The sequence below is a fragment of the Aotus nancymaae genome, unplaced genomic scaffold (genome assembly GCF_030222135.1).
Source record: "Aotus nancymaae isolate 86718 unplaced genomic scaffold, 86718_ANA_hifiasm-v0.15.2.pri h1tg000041l, whole genome shotgun sequence".
Taxonomy (NCBI): domain Eukaryota; kingdom Metazoa; phylum Chordata; class Mammalia; order Primates; family Aotidae; genus Aotus; species Aotus nancymaae.
In genome coordinates, this window is record NW_026988455.1 from 25,107,076 (window position 1) to 25,127,091 (window position 20,016).

Below are 20,016 nucleotides of genomic sequence, written 5' to 3' on the forward strand. Positions count from 1 at the left end.
GCCTTGGATGATCAATTGTCTTTTTCTTGATTTTTATGAGGATCCTCTCCAACTGATTCTAAAGCACCTATCCAAATAGAAGAAGAGATATCAGACTATGCAAAGCCTAATTTGCTCTGTCAGTAAATATAAATCAATCCTATATGGCCCCATTGTTGTAAGCAAGTTAAGGCTTTTGCTCTCCATTTGCTAAGAGTCCTGTTGACAGGGTCAGCCAAGAAAAACCTGCACATGAAGTAATGGAGCCCAATATCTCTGATTGTTTCAGGGGAGCTGTGCATGTCAGTCGGTACATGGTTGAAAGAAGGTGTTACTTGTGAGTACTGATGTTCACAAACAAAATATTGACATAAAAATGGTTCCTAGATGTCAGACTCCTACAAGGCTCACATATGATAATATCACCTTGATTTGAGACTTGAACCCAGGAGGGGTACAACCAGAGTAAACTTGGTGAAATTTTAAGTTTATTTTCCACCTGTGTTGGAATTGCTATAGCAAAATATGTCTATGGTTACCACAGAAACATCCAGCAAAAACAAAAAACAAAACAAAAAAAATCTTTTTCCCTCTTCAATTACTTGAGTATCATTAATTATTAGCTATTTCTTTAAGTTGAATGTCATTAGCAAAATGTTTATTTATATGCCTTTATAGTTTCATAGCTAAGCTGTTGTCATATTTCCAAAGATTGTGGTAATACCAGTGCATGCCTTAAAAAAATTAGACCATATATACACAATGGATTATTATACTGCCTTACAAAAGGAGGAATCCTCTTCTTTTGTTATAGAGAGATATTGGTAAAAGGATACACAATTTCAGTTAGGTAAGAGGAAAAAGTTTAAGAGACGTAATGTACGATAACCATAATACAGTTATGCATTGCTTGACAGTGGGGATACATTCTGAGAAATGTGTCATAATGTAATTTTGTATTGTGAGAACATCATAGAGTTTACTTATGTAAACCTAGATAGTATATAGTTAGGGGGAAAAAAAAGACTGAGCACTGTGGCTCATGCCTGTAATCCCAGCACTTTGGGAGGCTGAGGCAGGTGGATCACAAGGTCAGGAGTTCAAGATCAGTTGGGCCAAAATGGTGAAACCCTGCCTCTACTAAAAACTACAAAAAATTAGTCAGGCGTGGTGGCAGGCACCTGTAATCCCAGCTACTTGGGAGGCTGAGGCAGGAGAATTGCTTGAACCTGGGTGGCAGAGGTTGCAGTGATCCAAGATCGTACCCCACTACACTCCAGCCTGGGCAACAGAGTGAAACTCCATCTCAAAAAAAAAAAAAAAAAAAAGAAGAGATGATAATCTTATGGGACCACTGTCATCTATGTGGTCCAGAGTGGCTGAACATTGTTATGCAGCGCGTGACTGTGCAATGCATTGTATTCTTGAAACTTGTGAAGAGAGCAGATTGGCTGTGTTCATGACAGAAAAAAATTAAACAGGTAATATATGTTAATTAGCTCAATTTAGTCCTTTCACAATGTATGCATATTTCAAAATAACATATTAGGCAAAATAAATATATATAATTTTTATTTGTCAATTAAAAAATGAACACAAAAATGTTTAGTCCACAAGACTGGTCTCTGAATATTATCAGCATGAAAAGTATAATTGTGAGCCAATCAAGAAGAAATTAATTTATGGATGAAGGTATCACAATATCAACTAGGAACATTTCTTTTTTGTTTTTGAGACGGAGTTTCACTCTTATTATCCAGGCAATGACATATAATACATGATCTTGGCCACTGCAACCTCCTTCCCGGTTCAAGAGATTCTCCTGGCTCAGCCTCGTAAGTAGCTGGAATTACAGGCATGCACCACCACATCCAGCTAATTTTTGTATTTTTAGTAGAGATGGAGGTTCACTATGTTGGCTAGGCTGGTCTCGAACCCCTGGCCTCTGGTGATCTGCCTGCCTTGGTTTCCCAAAGTGCTGGGATTACAGGCGTCAGCCACCATGTCCAGCCATCATCTGGTAAAATGTCTAATAAAGTGTTTTAATAGACAGGACGTACTCTGTGTTCCAGAAGTATGGGTGATAATCCCTGAATCTAGTTAAGTTCCCTGATGCAGATGTAATCTTACTAACTAATCAATGAGTTATCTGTTGAAACTTTTTCTTACAAGTAGCATAGTCAAAAATAAGAAATACATATTTTGTCACTAAAAATAGTTAAAATGGAATAAAATCAATCAGTATTTCTATTTATAACTGTCTGCCTTGAACCAAGGATCTTATGTTAGTCTAACTGCATGAAATTGTCCATTTCTGTTCTGAAAGGGCCCTTGAAATCCTGATTCAGTTTCCTGCTATTAACTGATACTTCCTGGTACATTTCTGATTAATGTGTCTTGAAATTTGCCCCAGGACTCCATTCCTATTCTGTAACTTATAGCAGAGATCTTTAGGCAACAGTAAGATAAAAAGGAAAAACTAGCCATGGATAAGACCAAATGCCTTGTTTTATTAATTATAATAATCAACAACTTCAGAGTTGATGAAAGCAGACTTCTCTGTTGAGGGTTGTCCCATAATAATTCGTAGGAACTTAGTCCAGGCCAGGCACGGTGGCTCATGCCTGTAGTCCCAGCACTTTGGGAGGCCGAGGTGGACAGATCACTAGGTCAGGAGTTTGAGACCAGCCTGGCCAACATGGTGAAACCCCATCTCTACTAAAGATACAAAAAAATTAGCAGGGCGTGATATCGGACACCTATAATCCCAGCTACTCGGGAGGCTGAGGCAGGAGAATCACTTGAACCCGGGAGGCAGAGGTTAGAGTGAGCCGAGATCATGCAGCTGCACTCCAGCCTGGGTGACAGAGCAAGACTCCATCTCAAAAAAAAAAAAAAGAAGAACTTAGTTTATAATTACCCAGGAGTTATGGTATGATCTTATTTTAGATATTGAAAGCATTGCCAACGTCCACTATTAAAAGTTCTTTAATTTATACCATAGTGGTAATTATATCCTCCGATTGGCAGCCTATTGAAACCTAGAGATAAAATCTTTTTGCTGTATAAGTGATTTTAATAAAATTTGGCCTTCTAATTTTGGCCTTCTTTACTTTTATTTTTATATGCATTATACCATATTTCGTATATATATATAAATATATATATATAAAATATATACATAAAATAGAAGACTAAGCAGCCTTTAGAATGAAGGAAACCATGTCACATGAATGAACCTCAAGAACATTATGCTAAGTGAAATAAGCCAGTCATACAAAGACAATTTTTTTTTCATATGAAGTATTAAAGTAGTCAAAATCACAGTAGTGGTTGCTGAGGCCTGGGAGTAGGAGTGGGAGTGGTGGTGATGGGATTAGTGTTTAATATGTACAGAATTTTAGTTTTGGAAGACGAAAAATTTCTAAAGATGTAAATTTCTAAAGATTAAGAAGAATATACTTAACATGTTAAGTATATTCACAGTGATGTAAATGTACTTAACATGACTGCACTGTACACTTCAAAATGCTTTAAATGATTTTTTCAAAAGCAGCAGCATAGGAATAAATCTTCATGACCTAGCATGAGTTCATGAATTCTTAAATATGACACCAAAAGCACAAGTAACAAAAGAACACATAGATAAATTGGACTTCATCCAAAGTAAAAAACTTCTGTTCTTCAAAGGGTACTATTCAGAAAGTTAATGATGGCTAGGCACAGTGGCTCAGGTCTGTAATCTCAGCACTTTGGGAGGCCGAGGTGGGGAAGGATTTTTTGAGCTCAGGAGTTCAAGACCATCCTGGGCAACACAGCGAGACCCTGCCTCTATACAGAAAAAACAAAAAAGAAAGTTAAGTACAACCCATGGAATAGGAGACTATTACTGCAAATTATATCCGGTAAAGGATTTGTTTCTTTGTTTTTGGGACGGTGTCTCTCTGTGTCGCCCAGGCTGGAGTGTAGTGGCACGATCTCAGCTTACTTCAACCTCCACCTTCACTTTCTAGGTTCAAGCAGTTCTCTTACTTCAGCCTCCCAAGTAGCTGGGATTACAGGCACACACCACCATGCCCAGCTAATTTTTGTATTTTTAGTAGAGGCGGGGTTTCACCACATTGGCCAGGCTGGTCTTGAACTCCTGACCTCAGGTAATCCACTCACCTTGGCCTCCCAAAGTGCTGGGATTACAGGGGTCAGCCACCTTGCCCAGCCCCCCACTTAAAGGATTTTTATTGGGAATACGTAAAGAGTTCTTATAATTCAGTGACAAAACACACACCAGTTAAAAATGAGTAAATGTTGAGTGCACATTGCTTCAAAGAAGATACACAAATGACCAATAAGTACATGAAAGAGGTTCAATGCCAGGGAAGCACAAATGAAAACTATGACGAGACGCAACTTTAGAATCACTGGGATGACTTTATCAAAAAGAGCTGGAATATGATTATGATAAACAGCTGGAATACGGAGAAAAACTGAGACCCTCACACAGCTAGTGAGTATATAAAATGGTATCTCTACTCTGGAAATAGTCTGGTACCTTCTGAAATTGTTAAACATAGAGTTTCCATATGGCCCATCAATTTCACTCTTAGGTATATAGCTATGAGAAATGAAAACATACATCCCCACAAAACGTTGTACACAAATATCTTAGAAGTGTTATTCACAATAGCCAAAAAGTGAAAACAATCCAAATGTTCATCACCTGATGTATAAATAAGTTTCAGGATATCCACCAATGGAATATTATTCAGCAACAAAAAGATTTGATGTGATGATAGATGCTAAAAACATGGATGAACCTTGGAAATAGTCACAGTAAAATAAGACAGATTGTGAAAGACATATATTGTATGATTCCATTCATATTAAAGTCCAGAGTATGTAAAACTATGTAGAAAGTAAAGTTGTGGTTACGTAGGCCTAGGGTGCAGATGGGGTGACAGAGTGTTTTTTTTTTTCACTCTGTCACCCAGGCTGGAGTGCAGTGGCATAATCTCAGCCCACTGCAACCTCCGCCTCTGGGGTTCAAGCAATTCTCCTGCCTCAGCCTCTCGTGTAGCTGGGATCACATGTGCCATTACGCCCAGCTAATTTTTGTATTTTTAGTAGGGAAGGGGTTTTGCCATGTTGGCTGGGCTGGTCTTCAACTCCTAACCTCAAGTAATCCACTCACCTTGGCCTCCCAAAGTGTTGGGATTACGGGCATGGGCCACCATGCCCAACCTAAGGGTTTCTTTTTATCTTTCTCTCTTTTTTTTTTTTTGAAACTAAGTTTCACTCTTGTTGCCCAGGCTGGAGTGCAATGGTGTCATCTCAGCTCACTGAAACCTTTGCTTCCCGGATTCAAGAGATTCTCCTGCCTCAGGCTCCTGAGTAGCTGGGATTACAGGCACCCGCCACCACACCTGGCTAATTTTTTGTATTTTTAGTAGAGACAGGGTTTCACCATGTTGGTCATGATGGTCTTGAACACCTGACCTCAGGTGATTCCCCTGCCTTGGCCTCCCAAAGTGCTAGGATTATAGGAGTGAACCACCATGCCCAACCAGGGGTTTCTTTTTGAGGCAATAAAAATGTTCTAAAGTTTATCGAGGTGATGCTTGCAAATTCTGTAAGTAGACTTAATGCAGTGATGGCTGCAAATTCTATAAATAAATTTAATGTGGTGATGGTTACAAATTCTATTTAAACACAAATTGTACAATTTCAGTGAGTGAAAGCATGCTATGTGAATGTCTTAATAAAACTTTTATTTTAAAAATGAGAAAATGGTGGAATGTTAACATGGCCCACATCTACGTGGTGGCTAAATTAGTTTCTATCATATTTTTTCTATGTGGTTTCTATTTTTTTTTTATGTGAACTGGGTGCATGAGCAGGGAGGCCAAGCCCACTGAGAGCCTCAGCACACCCCCAGCACCTGGTGTGAGCGAGGTGCATGGCTTCCCTGAGTGTGGAAGTGATGACGTCATGGGTGTTTACAGATCAATGTAAAATTTGCATAGTTAAAAAAAAAAGCAGTGGACTTGAATGCAGGATATCTTATGAATGCAGCATTTGTGACACTTGATGTTGACTCACACAGATGCTCCCATTCCTGAGCAATGCTGGGAAAAGCATGAGATGGGGTAGGAGTTGGCATGGCTCAGCTGGCTCAGATAACACACGATGGTCCCAGTGGCATGACTTGGTTTGTGCGATGTGTGCTTTGGGGTTTTATTTTGGCACATTATGAAAGAGTGAAGCCTGTACACAGTCAGTTTCTATCTATGCTAATGAAGGGCAAGGGGATGAAGCAATTGACTTTGACTAACTATCCACTGACATTGATTAGGCATCTTATGATCGTATCTTCACCTGTGAGATTTCTATGTTGTTTGTGTTTAATGTCAGAGAATATCTTTTAATCGCTCATATAGTTTATGCAAATACTGTATACATGATAAACATCCCTACAACATGATCTTTAGAATGAATGGAGACAAAGGAGATTCTGAGGAAAGACCATGGCGTGAGAGGAGGAATTCATCCCTTGAGGACTGAGATGAGGATAGAAAATGAACCATGGGTAAATACAGCCTTAGTCTGCATACATTTGCCTAAAATGAGCTCACAGGGCACAGGTGTGGAGATCAAGCATGCTCAATGACATCATAACTCAGAATTCAGTAACCCAGCGTATCAGCTCCCTCACAGGGATGTGCTAGGGTGGGGGCCACTGTTGAGTGTCAGCGTCCAGTGATGGCTGGGACTCTGACAGCAACTCTGGCAGCCCTGGCCAGATATCAGCCGATTGGCCAGGAGGGGGCAGCCTGGCCCAGATCCCACAAAGCAGGTGATTCTCACTAATACCGCCCAGGGCACCTAGACCTGAAAGACATCATGGGACGCTGAAGTTAGAATCAAAGTGCAGCTAGAAAATGGCAGCCACCTGGAGCAAGTCCATCCTGGCAGCTGTCAGAAACCACAGCATGTTCACTACCGGGGGCCGGCCTTGCTCACATTGTCAGATGGAGGTTACCAGGAGACCATGGCTTCTTCAGGGATCTGTTGTTCAGCAGTGAAGGGAGGGGGCTCTGGAGACAAATGTGCCTGGGGCGCCCCAGCTGCACTGGCTCCCAGAGAGTAACCTGGGTGCATAAGCAGGGAGGCCAAGCCCACTGAGAGCCTCAGCACTCCCCCAGCACCTGCTGTGAGCAAGCTGCCTGGCTTCCCTGAGCATGGATATGACAATGTCATGGGTATTTACAGATTCCCTTTCACTGTGTTCCACAGCACTCCTGGTTCATGTTTGATACACTGCACTTGGAGTGGAGGTGTGCTGACCATCGTAAAGGGCTCAGCCTTTCTTCATTCTTTCCCATGGCTCTGATGCAGTTTCCAGATACCAGTTATGAAGGGAGTTCCTGAGATGATGGACCTCGTGCTAGTCACATAGGGCGCTAGGATAAAGTGTCATAGATTTGGGGGATGGGCAGGGCATGTATTAAGAAAAGAAATGTATTTGTCACAGTCTAGGGGCTGGAAGTCCAAGGTTAGGGTCCCAGTGTGGTGAGCTTCTGGTGAGGGCTGTCTTCCTGGCTTGCAGATGGCCACCTTCTCATTGTGTCCTCCTGTTGGGGAGAGCTCTGGGGTCTCTGCTTCTTACCAGGGCCCTAATTCCAACATTAAGGCCCCACTCTCATGGTCTTGTCTAACCCTGAAGAACTCCTAAAGGCCCCATCTTCAAATACCATCACCTATCCTGGATTGGGTCTTCAACATAGGAATTGGCAGGAGTGGGGAAATGAACATTCAGTCTATCAGGGCCCCGCAGTCAGCCCCACTGTCCCCGTTTAGGGGCAGATTGTAGGGCAGAGGTGGGACACAGAGGTGGAGGAAGCACAGGTTCTTCCTCCTGGGAATGGTTCAGCCAAAACAAGGACAGGGACATGGGGCAGACAACAGCCAGTGGGGTAGCCAGCAGGAGTCCCGAGATGTCACTAAGCCGAGGTGTCACTTTCATCCTTAGGTGAGGAAGTTGGCCGAGCACCCACACACACCAGAGTACAGGCCACGTTCCCTTCAAACACGGCTCACTTACCATTCCTCAACCCTGCAAAGGGGAGGTGCTACCTTGTCTCCTGAGGATGACCCTGAATGTAGAGGAATCACGGGAGCTGCGCACATCACCCACCAGTGACTCTTCACTCCCCACATTTTCCCCGATGGGCTGATGTGCGCTGAGCTGGGGAAGCCCTGCCAAGATAAACTCTTCTTCCCAAAGGCCACAGAGGACTGGACTCCAACACTGCCCACATGGAGCAGAAGGGATGGGGCAGAGGGGCATCTGTCCAGCTGACTGGTGTGTTCTGTGTGTGGATGGAGCCGGAGAGGACCCAAACATGGCTCCCTTTGTCACTAGGCAGAGGGGCCAGACTGCCATGTAACAGACAGCTGTGCCTCACCAGCCTCTGCTGCTCGGGCAGCCCCCAGCACCATGATCACAGCTCTGTGTACAGGCAGTGCTGAGACCAGTGCTCTGGCAGTCACCGTGGTCCTGAGTCAACAAGGGCCCTGGGGAGGAACTGGAACACAGACAGTGAAGAAGGTGTTGGCCAGGAGGGAACCAGGGCGGGTGCCAGGTCCTGTCTATGCTGGGATCTGAGATTCTAAGAGGTGGGTTAGGGGTAAGGGGGTAGAGGTTGGCCACATGGGGTGAGGGGAGTTCAGCAGAGATGGGGAGGACAGGACAATGTGGGAAAGAGCAGAGTGTCCTACCCAGCCTGAGTCCCTCTCCTGATGCAGTCCTCATCTCACTCTTAGACTCCAGAAGTCTCCCTTCAGCGAACGCCTAGCCCCCGACTCCCAGGGCACTTCCCAGACAGCCAGTGCCACATCCCAGGCAGCCCCTGCTCTGCCCTTGGGGTCTGTGCCTGGCAGAAGAACGGCTGACTCTCAGCCCCTCTCGGCCTTGGTCCCAGCTCTCCCTGGCCCTGGGACCAGCAGACACACCCACCCGGCGCCTGGCAGGCTGGCCATGCTTGTGTCCATTGGTGATGGCGGGTTGGGAGGGAACTGTTTCAGATACCAATGTGAATCTGTGTCTGCATCAATGCCATACAAGAGTTTAGTCATCATATGGGAAGGGAATCATAGCTGTAGGGGGGCTCCATGCAGGACCCCGAGGGCCCCTGAGGCCAGTCCCTGTGGCCACAGCAAGGAGCATCTGCTTCTGCCAGTTAGACAAGACTCTTTCCTGCTCAGAAACTGGCAGAGGGACTTCCCCTGCTCCCCACCCACCGTTGTATCCCAAACACACCCGTGTGGATGGACGCCTCGACATCTCCCCTCAGCCCAGGGCCCGAGCTTTTCCTGATGAGGGTTAAGCAGGAGCGGCCGCCTCTCCCTGTGTCCATGTTGCAGGCAGTTGCCTTCTCCTCAGGTCCCACTGGGCAGAACAAGAGCCAGCCAGCTCTCTCCATCCCAGGATTTTCCAGGGATGCTGATAACTAAAGCAGGCGGGGGCTTGTGAGTGGGTGGTGGGAGGGATCAGGGCTTCCTCAGCATCTGTCAGTCCCTGGAGCATCTAATGGGGCACCTTACACCTGGAGGAATGAGTGGGGCTGGCCCCCGTGGGTCCCCAGTGCTTGGCATCTCCCGGTCCCTCTGTACTCCTTCACAGACCCCCCTCCACTGAGCAGCACAGCCCTGAGGACAGAGGCAGCAGCCCCGAGAGCATTTCCAACAACACTATATTTTTATTTACACAGGAGGCCTCTAAGATGTTGCTCCACACCTCCTACCCCCTCCCCCTAGATCCTCCCTTCCCATTCAGCCACACTCTTCCTCCCCTTGCTCTCCCTTTCTCTCCCTCCCCTCCCTCCCCCACCCTCCAAAGCTAATGCCCAGCAAGATCAGCACTGGGGGAGAAGTCTTTGCTTTGGGTCACCTGGTGCCATTTGGGTCCGAGAGTTGAGAGCCCCACCCTTGAGGATTGGCACCAGAGAGCCTGCCCTGTCCCTCTAGTGGCTACAGTGCTGCTTTTTGTTCCCCTTAGAGGGCAAGGGATCACCCTTTCTCTTTTGGGACTGTGAGGGGCCACACATCCCCCAAGCCAGGGATTGTACCCCAGAGGCTCTGGGCTGGGCAGCCCTCAGCCTGATGGAATCCAGCCTCTCCAAAAGGACAACAGGGTTTATGGACCTGGCCATCCCAGTGTGTGCTCTGCCTCGTCCCTGAGGGTCCCGGGAAGCCCTCTGGGGGGTGGGTCTGTGGTCCTGGGGAGGAGAGTCTGGCCGGGCAGCACTCAGCCTGCTGGAATCTAGTCTCTCCAAAAGGACAACAGGGTTTATGGACCTGCTTATGCCAGTGCACGCACTGCCTCGTCCCTGAGGGTCCCGGTCAGCTGTCTGGGGTGGGCAGGTTTCCATGCTCCCCCCTTGTTGGGGGCCAGAGACATCTCTCTCTGCTTCTTGGCCCGCTGCAGACTCAGAAGACATTGAGTCCAGCTGGGCGGTGTCATGACTAGGGGCTGCCCTCGCACACCGTTCCTCCTTCAGGGATAGGCAGCGCTTCTCTGCTACCTGTGGGAGGAAAGGGGGCACTTACTGGCACTGCCCTACGTGTGAGCAGGGCCCAGGGCGGTGGAGACCAGGGCACTTGGGTGGCAGGCAGGGAAGCCTGAGGCAGCTGGGCTTCGTGTCAAAGACAGAGGGTGTGGCTCTGCCGGGCATCCCACTGGGCCTCACTGCAGTTTGCATCCTGACTCCCCTCCCTGGCTCCTCTCCATCCTGCTCCATCTGAACCTGCACCTCCCCACCTCCGAGTGGCTCCTCAAGAAGCCGGGCATCCCCGCAGGGTGGGGTAGGCAATCAGGCGGGGCTTGTGTGCTGGGTCCCTCCTGCCCCCAGGGTACCTGGGTTCCCCTCCCTCCCTGCTTTACCTGGGCAAGGGTGAGTCCTTCCTCCTGCTCCAGCTCCTGGCTTAGGGCCAATAAATCCATCTGTGGATCTGGGGAAAGCAATTCTTCCAGGAATCGGGGGTGAATGACGGCCTCCACCTGGAAACAGAAGGAAGACGGCATGAGCTTCCCGGGCAGGGAGTAACCTGGAGCCAAGGACACCTGGAGGAGATGCAGAAAGCAGGGAGTGCCCCGTCCCCACCCTTCTGGAGCTGTCTCATATCACGGCAACCACAGCTACACACACAGACCACAGACCTGGTAACATACACACATGCAGACAGAGACACACAATCCACACACAGACACACAAGCAGACCCACAGATGACACAGGAAAAGACACAGACACAAGTAACATACACACGCCACACTCACACCCACATAGACACACAGTAACAAATCACAGACACAAACACACAGACACACACAATCACATACACAGACACTCAAATCCATGGAAACACACACATCCACCCCCTGCAGAGTAGCTAAGGAACAGAGCTTAATTCCAAGGACCTGTGAGTGCCCCCCACCCAGAATCCTGCAGACCCCAGCACTTCAGGCCAGCCCACCTTGGTGACAAAGTCTTCCTGGGAGCACAGATCATCAATGTAGCTCAGGAGGTTGGGGTCTGAAAGCATCCCGTCCTCTTCCTGCTCCACTTCGCCCTCTTCCCTTTGTCCCGTGAGCTGCCCCGTGGCCCCAATGGGAGGCCCCAGCAGGTCCTCCATGATGTCTATATACTCCTGCACCACTTCAGGGGGGATCTCCTCAGGGGCCTTGGTCTCCACTGGCTGCTGGGGCCTGGGTGGTGGCAGGCAGGCAGGCGGGGCCTTGAGGCTAGCCTTGCTGGGAAGGTACACTGAGGCAGGGAGGGAGGAGGATGGTGAGGGCTGCTCCTCCTGCCTGCACCACACAGGGGAGGGCAGGGCTCGGGGACATGAAGTAGGTCTCAGCTGGGTCAGGACCACCTGAACCACAGTGCCCCCAGAGGAGACGCCGCAGGAGGGGCACATGTGAGACAGCATCGTTTTGGAGGAAGTTTGGAGCCACCGATAAGCTGAGTACTCTACCCGCTCATCCCTGCTTCCTGGGCAGATTGTATGTTGAGTTTTGGAATGAGGAAGGGAGAGAGTAGCTAGGAAACGTGACCAGGTGAATACCCACTTCATGACCACGGGCTGCCCAGCCCCCCAGCTCCCCTGAGCTGTCTTGTTGGAAGGAACAAATCCCTCTCTTGAAGGAAGGCATGGGGTGTGGGGAGAGTGGCCTCCCTTGGCCCCTCTGGCCTTTGCTGTGGCTCCTGTGGGAATGTGGGAAGCTGTACCTGGCTGCTTGACCACCTCAGGGGCCGATGGTCCTTGATGTTCAAGCCTCGACTTCTGAATCTGCATCTCTTCCTCAGCCTCAAACTCCAGGAACCTGGGGTGAAGAAGGTGCAGGCCATGCTGAGAGGGTCCAGTCCCCCTGCCCCCAGGACCAGGCAGCAGCCGATGGTAGGGATGGGAAGGAGTGCCTCGGGCGGGCTATCCAGGCCCTCCCTGGGGCCCATCCCCCCATCCCAGGAGGGAGCTGCTCCCAGAGTTCTGGGCTCACCCTCCCTCACCCGGCCCCTGCAGAGCCCATGGCATCAACAGGGCTTCCCGACTCAAGTCAGGGCCACGAGGCCCTGGAGGGCACCAGGGGGACCCTTCCTCCAGGCTTCAGCTGGCCAGGGGTGGGGTTTATGGCAGAAGGTGTCAGGAATGTTGGCCAGATGCAGGAGTCCTGAGGTTGGGACTGTGGGTCCCTGAAGGATAACCCAGGAAGATGAGGCCTGGGAGACCCCTGCTCAGGAGGAAGCAAAAGCTGGCCCCAGAAGACAGGGCCCCTTTCCCCTGAGGCTGCTGTCTGTCTGTCTTAACAGAGGGGACTTTGAGGAGGAAAGGCAGGCAGGCCAGAGATGGGTCTCATGGTGTCCTGGATGCAGGTCTCCTCTGACCCAGCACAGGTTTCTCCAATCCTGGCCAGGCTGGGAAGGGTGAAAACTGACTTCTGGCCACTGCTGTGAGGAGAGTGCACCCTGCTCTGTCTATAGTCACCAGCGCCCCTTTTCCCCATCCCCACAGCTGGCAGTGATCTCCTTTGGGCTGTGATGCTGGCTGCTCCCTCCATGACCCCCAGCATCAGGCAGGGGTTGGCCCCAGGCCAGGCAGGGCGTGGCTTCCCACCAGGGGAGGATAGAGACCCCAGAGCACCCTAGAAGGGAGGAGCAGCTTCCTGAGGGAGCCAGAGGCCCAGGAGGGCCTGTGTTTGTCCACATCCTCCTCATGCTCCATCCTGAAAAGCCACCATGGCCACCGGGCCTCTGTCACCCTCTCTCACCCTGCCATGTGGGCTCTGCCCTGCACCCCAGACTCACTTTCCCGCTATCTCATAATAGATCATCCGGTCAAAGTTGCTCGTGTGCTGCCATTCCTGCACGGCCCACCACAGTCCCTCCTCCAGGGTCATGCTGGGATTCCGCTGGGCCAGGGATCGGAGAACTGGGCTGTAAGGCAGTGCAGTCAGTCCCAGTCCACAAGCCCACCCTCCATCCCAAGCCCACCTGGTCCCAACACCCGGCCCCTGTCCTCCCCACACGTGTCCTGCCATGTGTCCCTGTCCTGTTCTCCCCAAGGTGGGCTCCTTAGCCTCCAGGACACACCCCCAATATCAAACATCAACACAAGCCACCAGGTGGCATCCCCGACTGCCCCTTGAGTCCTCAGTGTTACAGTGTTGACAAGTGAACTCAGTACTGTGGGTGAAACATGCGTGTCCCCAGCATTCCTGTGCTGAAGCCCTCAGCCCCGGTGTGTCCATTCTTGGAGTCAATCGGGGTTAAAGCAGGTCATGTGGGTGGGTTCCCATCATGGCATCTGAGTCCTGATAAGGGCAGGAGGAGACACCAGGGCTCTCCCTCTCAGCCTGGGACTTCCGGCCTCTGGAGCTGGGATACATGAATGTGTCCTGATAAAGCACCCAGTCTATAGGATTTGTTATGGCAGAGCCCGAGTTGACTAAGACAGTGCACACAAAGAATGACCGGGGAGCGAGGGTTCACTGTGCAGGTTCCAGGGCCCCAGGACTGAGCATTTAACCAGCTTCCTCGGGACTCTGGAGCAAGGCAGTCCCTGGGGACGCAGCCTCAGGGTCCTGGAGAGGAGCGGAAATCAGAACCAAAGCAGAGCATCGTCCAAGCCCACTGCATGTGGAGCCTGTGAGCCTGGGGTGGCTCCATTCTGAGAATCAGGGTCCCCAGTGCACCGGGACTCAGCTCCAAGGGGGAAGGCAACCAGTTCCAGGATGCAGGGGCGGCAAGATTTTTGGGAGCAAAGATGGGGCCTCCTTACACCTACACACTGGGCAGGGGACTTGCCTAGGGGAGTGATCAGTATATTGCATGGTAGATGTGCTCAAGCTCCCGTGGAGTATGGGTTTGCTCATCAGCAGGGGACACAGCGTCACAGAGGCACTGCAGGATGGAGAGAGGCAGGACTGGGACTGAATCGACAAACTCTCCCAGATGCTGGCATTGCTGCCTCAGTCACCACAGTCCACGGCCCTGGGCTGCTGGGCTCGTGGTGCACTCAGAGCCATCACCAGAGCCTGTAGCTTTGGGGAGCGCTGTCCTAGATGGCCTAGTTCTGATAATGATAGCAATAGGAACAGTAATCATAACTGCTATCATGTAATGTGTCACAGCATGTGCCGGGCACTGTGTTGTGTGCGTCATATGTGAGCTCAAGTCACCTCTTCACCATCCTCTGAATGAAGCATCATCATCCCTTTTTCTAGGAGGGATTGAGGGTGAAGCTGCAAATACCTGCCCAGCACTGACCCTAGTGCGGGGCCCAAGACCATTCCCTGTGCAGGCTCCACCACCGCTGTGCCAGCGGGACCTTGGCAGAATAGTGGGTGTGTGCCAGGTTCCTGCAGCTCCCACCCCAGCCCCATGTGATGTGCCCCTGGCCTTCACCACTCAGGTCAAGGGGAGGCACTGGGGTTCACTCAAAGACCTAAACCCAACCTGTGGCTCATGTTGGACCAGGAACCCTCTCTGACCTGGGTGTTCTGTAAACATTGTCATGAAAATGATTGAAAGTAAGGATTGGCTGGACTCACAGGACAGTGAGGGTCAGGCAAGATGAGGCCCCTGAGAGTCTGTCCTGAGAGGCAGCCAGATTAATGTTGCTGAAAATGTGCCCTTCCATAGCTCAACCCATTGCCTTCAGCACCACCCTGCAAGCTCCCCTGAACAGCGTGACCTCCCTTCCATCCAGCAGCCTCTTTATGGGTGAGCTGCAGGATGAGCTCTGGTGCCCCGAGGACACTCACATGAAGAAGCAGGAAAGTGCCTCGGTGTCGGGACTCTGGGGAAGGTGCCTCCGGGCCAGGGGCTTGTAGTGCTGCCAGAGTCGGAAATTCTCATATGCGCTCTTGGTGTTGCAGGAGTCGTCCGGGGGGGCCTTGGCCTGGGAGGGAGCCAGGCTGCCCTCTCCATGAGCCCCTTGTGGCCATGGCCCAGCGTTCCCTGGAGGCATCATGGGGGCTGGCTGGGGAGCCGGTGGTGCTGGAGGAGGAAGGCCCTGGGGCCAGCCTCCCTCGCAGGCCTTGGTGCCCCCAAAGACCTGGGCAGCCATAGCGGGCACCACAGGGGCAGCTGCCAGGGGTTGGGGAGGTGGACATGCGACGCCCTCGCAGAGGGTGCCTGGAGCCTGCCAGACGAGGGGGGCCTGACTTAGGAGCAAGGTCTGTGCCTGAGGAGCCCTCACAGGCCCCACTTCTGTCCTCATGTGGACAAGGACGTTGGAAGCCCTAGCCCAATTTGGGCCTCGGCCATCCTGTCCTGCCACCACAGGGGTCCTGGGGAAGGCAGACAGCACTGGAGGGCCACCTGGAGGAACCCCTGCAGTCACGAGGGGCGGCCCGTGTGCTGGGCCGGGAGCAGGTGTGGCGAAGGGCAGAGTCGTGAACGCTGGCATGGAGGTGCCAGGATTCTCGGTCACACCCAGTTCCAGCCCTGGGCATGCTGTGGAGATAAAGGAAAGAGGTGAATGAGCTGGGGTCTGCAGGTCCGCAGTAGTCACTGGGAATCAGAGGGGTGTCCCAACAGCTGAGGGCCTGTGACAGGGAAACTGCAGCTTGCAAGTGTCCCTGTGTGTGCATCGGATGCTCGGTGACCTCACGGGAGGGTCGCTTCACTAGAGAGCCTGGCCCTGGCTCCTCTAGACTCCCTGACCCCTGTCTGCCAAGAAGCAACAGCCAAGCCTTCGCTGCCTCTGAGGGTCTCCCACGGGCATCCCTGGCAGACCTTACCAGCCTTACAGTCATCTCCCAAGCCATGGGTCAGGATGAATCTCTCGCCAGCTTGGAGGCCCTCAGCATGCTCAGCAGCAGGTGAGGGGCCTCCTCCAGGGCAGTGCTCCGCACTCAGAAGGCCTAGAGGAAGCCAGAAGCTTCCTAATACTATGGCCCCATCTCCTCTTCAGCCTTCCTTTTCCTGAAGCTCTTGTAAAGCCCTTTCTTTCCTAACTCAGCACAACAAGAGAAAGCCACTGGATAGACTGGGTGTGGTGGGTCATGCCTGTAATCCCAGCAGTTTGGGAGGCCAAGGTGGGTGGATCACCTGACGTCAGGAGTTCAAGACCAGCTTGGTCAACATGGTGAAACCATGTCTCTACTAAAATACAAAACTCAGCTGAGTGTGGTGGCGCATGCCTGTAATCACAGCTACTCAGGAGGCTGAGGCAGGAGTATTGCTTGAACCAGAAGGCAAAGACAGCAGTGAGCCAAGATTGCACCAGTGCATTCTAGCCTGGGTGAAAGAGGAAGAATCTGTCTCAAAAAAGAAACACTGAAAGAAAACCACTGGATGGAAATCTCTCCCAAGCCAGCACGCTGTGAACCCTGAAGATAACCGGTACGCGTCACGCCCAGCCTGCAAGTGATTGTCCTGGCACCATGCACAGCAAGTGCTACACAGGGGTCAGATTAGGCCCACCCTTTCCTCAGTGGTCGGTGGTCCTGGCTGCCACTCAGGAAGCTCTGTTCCCAGGGAGCAGGTCTGAGAAGCAGTGGTGGCGTTCCCTGAGATACTGTCATTGCGCAGCCAGCAACAGCGGCACACGATTAGGGCGCAGCCAGCAAGCAGTGAGCAGTGGGGCTGTCAGGGGAGGTGTCCAGGGATTTTCACAGCTGCTGGTCGTGTTACACTAGTTCGTGGGACAATGAGCCCACCTCTGGTCCTTTTCCTTTGAGCTCCCAATAACTGAACATAGTGACCAACCAAGAACCAGAGGTTCTTGGGCCATGGGCCAGGCGGGCAACTTTGTCTGGAGCTCATCCCTGTTCACTAGGACCTCATGCAGTCTCCAGTCAAGGGGGATAAAGGATACAGCATATGCACCTCATCAGTCAGGACACACATCCTAACTTGAATAATAATAATAATAATAAGAGGACCGTCTTCCTATTTGTGTGTTACCCTCCTCCTCTACTGAATAGGAAACCAGTCTTTCCAGATCCTTCCACTGAGAACCAACAAGAGTCCACACCTGTCCCCATTCATGAGGTAGTAGACATGGAATAGAAGCAAATCCTTCATCTCCATAGTAACACAAAGTGCAGAGGACAGGCCATGAGCTAGCAGATAAGAGGAAGTGGGTCTGAAGACCTGGGCTTCCACAAAAGGATGAACAATTCAGAACAACCTGGGAAGCCCAGGCCGTGTTGCCTGAACTTCCCCAACTCCCCCCACCCCTGTTAAATCAGAGCCAACAGCCACCTGAACTGATGGAGAAGCCACCCCTGGGGAGGGAGCTGAGAGGCTGCGGCAGTTACAGTAGCGCCCAGCCTCGCCCACCCAGAGGCTGTCACTGCGTGTTCTGTCACAGACAACCCACCCAACAGTTTTCTGGCTGAGACCACTTCTCCCCACTCCTTCCTAAGATCTAGAAAACTCCAGTCCAAATCCCTCTGAACACTATGGAAGGGCACCTTCCAGGAGCCTGAAGACACAACACAGGGCTCAGGCTTGCCTGTCATCCTCCCTGGGCCACAAGCACAACACCATCCCACCACTCCCTACAAACACGCAGTGACATGACCTGTCCCCCTCTAGAAAGAATCAATACATCCACTCCATCCTTTCCCCTATATGGTGTATTCCCCCAGGCACCTTGGTCCACCTCTAAGGAGCCGTCCTCCCTAACCACAGACTCAGGGTGCCATGACCCTCCCTAGGTATGATGTCTTTGGGGACATCCAGTGCTCCCTCCCTCCTTGACATCAGCCCTATCAACTGTCCCCTGGGGCAGTGTGAAATTTGAATTCCCAAGGATTTGAAACATGGCAGAGACTTGGATAATGCCCCTGTCCCTACAGACTCACCTCCATTTGAAGCCATCCCCTCAGGCTTGGTGCCTAACACCACTGTCTGGCAGTTTCCACAGTGAGAAAAGTCAAGGACAGGACCCAGAGAGTGACCTGCCTCAACAGATTCTCCTGAGTTCAGGTAGATCAGTTAAAATCTGAAAGTAAGGAAGTTTAGAACCCAGGACCCCAGACATTCTGCAGAGGGGGAGGGGCGCTGCAGCAGGTACTGGTAGCGGTGAGGGACATTCTGTGAAGGGCTCCAGCCAATAGGCAAGAGCTGAGGTTCATTTCCAGCTGGAGGGCAGCAACACAGACAGCATGCACCTCTTCAGGCAACTTTTAAATTGTCCTTCTGACTCACAGCACAAAGCTTCAACCTGATGTCCCCTTTACTTCCATTCTTTATCAACAGACCTACTTTTGTGCCCCTCAACCCATGCTCCTTCCCACTTGGGCTCTTTCCCACTCTTGATGAATTTCAACAGGGGCTGCACTTCCTAAACACAATTTAGGACACTTCCTAAGAACCCCTGTGTTTGTCAGACGATCCATGTCTGGATCCTGTGCCTGGTTCAGAGGATCCAGGCTATTAGGTGGCTGTGTGCTCATCATTGTTATGGAAGCCGTCCTTGTGCTCCCAGGTCATGTATGTTGCTGGAATCTGTCCACACCAGCAGGCCGGCCTTACTTCCCAACTCCTTTGCTGGAAAGCTTCAGTCCGGGAAAGAGTGGCTATGAGGCCAGAAAGCCTTTCATTTTGTTTCCCAGCGTATTGTGCTGGTATTAAAAGTTTATTTTTTAATCTTTCAAATGATTTTAATTTAACCAATCAACACTTTTGCATGATTCTAAATTCAAATTGTGGACAGTGAAATAGGCAGTGACCCGTCTTCCTCCCACCTTTTTCCCTGTCCACAACATTTTCATTCTTGGAGCAAATGGGTCTTCTGATTCTTTTTCATCTTTCCAGAGATATATTATGCAAACAAAAGCATAATGAAGCTATTTTTGCTGTCTAAAAATGCTTTCAGGTTTTTTTGGGTAAAAATTAATATATTAATATGTTTCATCTTTCTGTTATTTGCAGTGACTATGTTTGTGTCAGTAATGTGGTTCTTGTCTTTATTTCCTCAGGTAAATTGCTAGAATGAGACATTGTAACATTTTTTTCAAAATTAAAAATGCATGGAAGAAGAGTGGCAGAATTTAGCAAGTATGAATAAGGAATACCAAATTGAATTTGAATTCAAAGTAAACAGTAAATTAGTTTTTATTGTACTTGTGATCCATATATTTAGAGTATACTTTTACAACAAATCTGTTTATCCTTCATCTGTGTTATTCACAACTCACTGGGATCTTGAACTTTATCTGGTGACTCTTCCCAAAAAAGTGTAACATATTAAGTGATTATTGTTAAGTCTTCACTGTAAGAGTGAGAACTTACAGTAAGGAGACTCAAGTGTGAATCTTGGCTACACCACTAAACACAACCATTGTAGAAAAAATAGCAGGCTGATTTGATGCAGTGAAGTCTGGAGTCACCGTTATATCCTTCTCAGCTTCTAGGTTTAGTGGCAGTAGGCCCAGATGTAAGGGACAGGAAGACATAACACCATCTTTTTCTTTCCTAACATAAAGCGGCTTATAATTCCTAGAGCTCTGCTTTCTCCAGGAGTTA

The 20,016-nt window shown here is 50.1% G+C and overlaps 2 protein-coding genes across 2 annotated transcripts in view; one reads left to right on the top strand and one right to left on the bottom strand.

Annotated features, from left to right (window-relative positions):
• The window catches only part of LOC135268679 (zinc finger protein 169-like), a 69,643-nt gene that overhangs the window by 30,056 nt on the left and 19,571 nt on the right, over positions 1 to 20,016 (top strand). The gene's annotated exons all lie outside the window — the stretch shown is intronic.
• On the bottom strand, positions 9,576 to 18,366 carry LOC105725176 (NUT family member 2G-like). The gene is made up of 7 exons (XM_021671896.2): positions 18,351 to 18,366; positions 15,297 to 15,990; positions 13,339 to 13,467; positions 12,265 to 12,359; positions 11,510 to 11,799; positions 10,919 to 11,035; positions 9,576 to 9,581 (listed from the first exon to the last, which is right to left on the bottom strand). Exons 1-7 carry the CDS (start codon positions 18,364 to 18,366, stop codon positions 9,576 to 9,578), a joined length of 1,347 nt encoding a protein of 448 aa, XP_021527571.2.

What these genes read in the sequence shown, in the direction of transcription:
- LOC105725176 (XM_021671896.2), bottom strand. An exon ending in GCACTTTCCTGCTTCTTCAT is followed by an intron (nt 13,468 to 15,296) that starts GTGAGTGTCCTC and finishes ACTGCCTTACAG; the next exon opens with CCCAGTTCTCCGATCCCTGG. An exon ending in TATTATGAGATAGCGGGAAA is followed by an intron (nt 12,360 to 13,338) that starts GTGAGTCTGGGG and finishes TCTTCACCCCAG; the next exon opens with GTTCCTGGAGTTTGAGGCTG.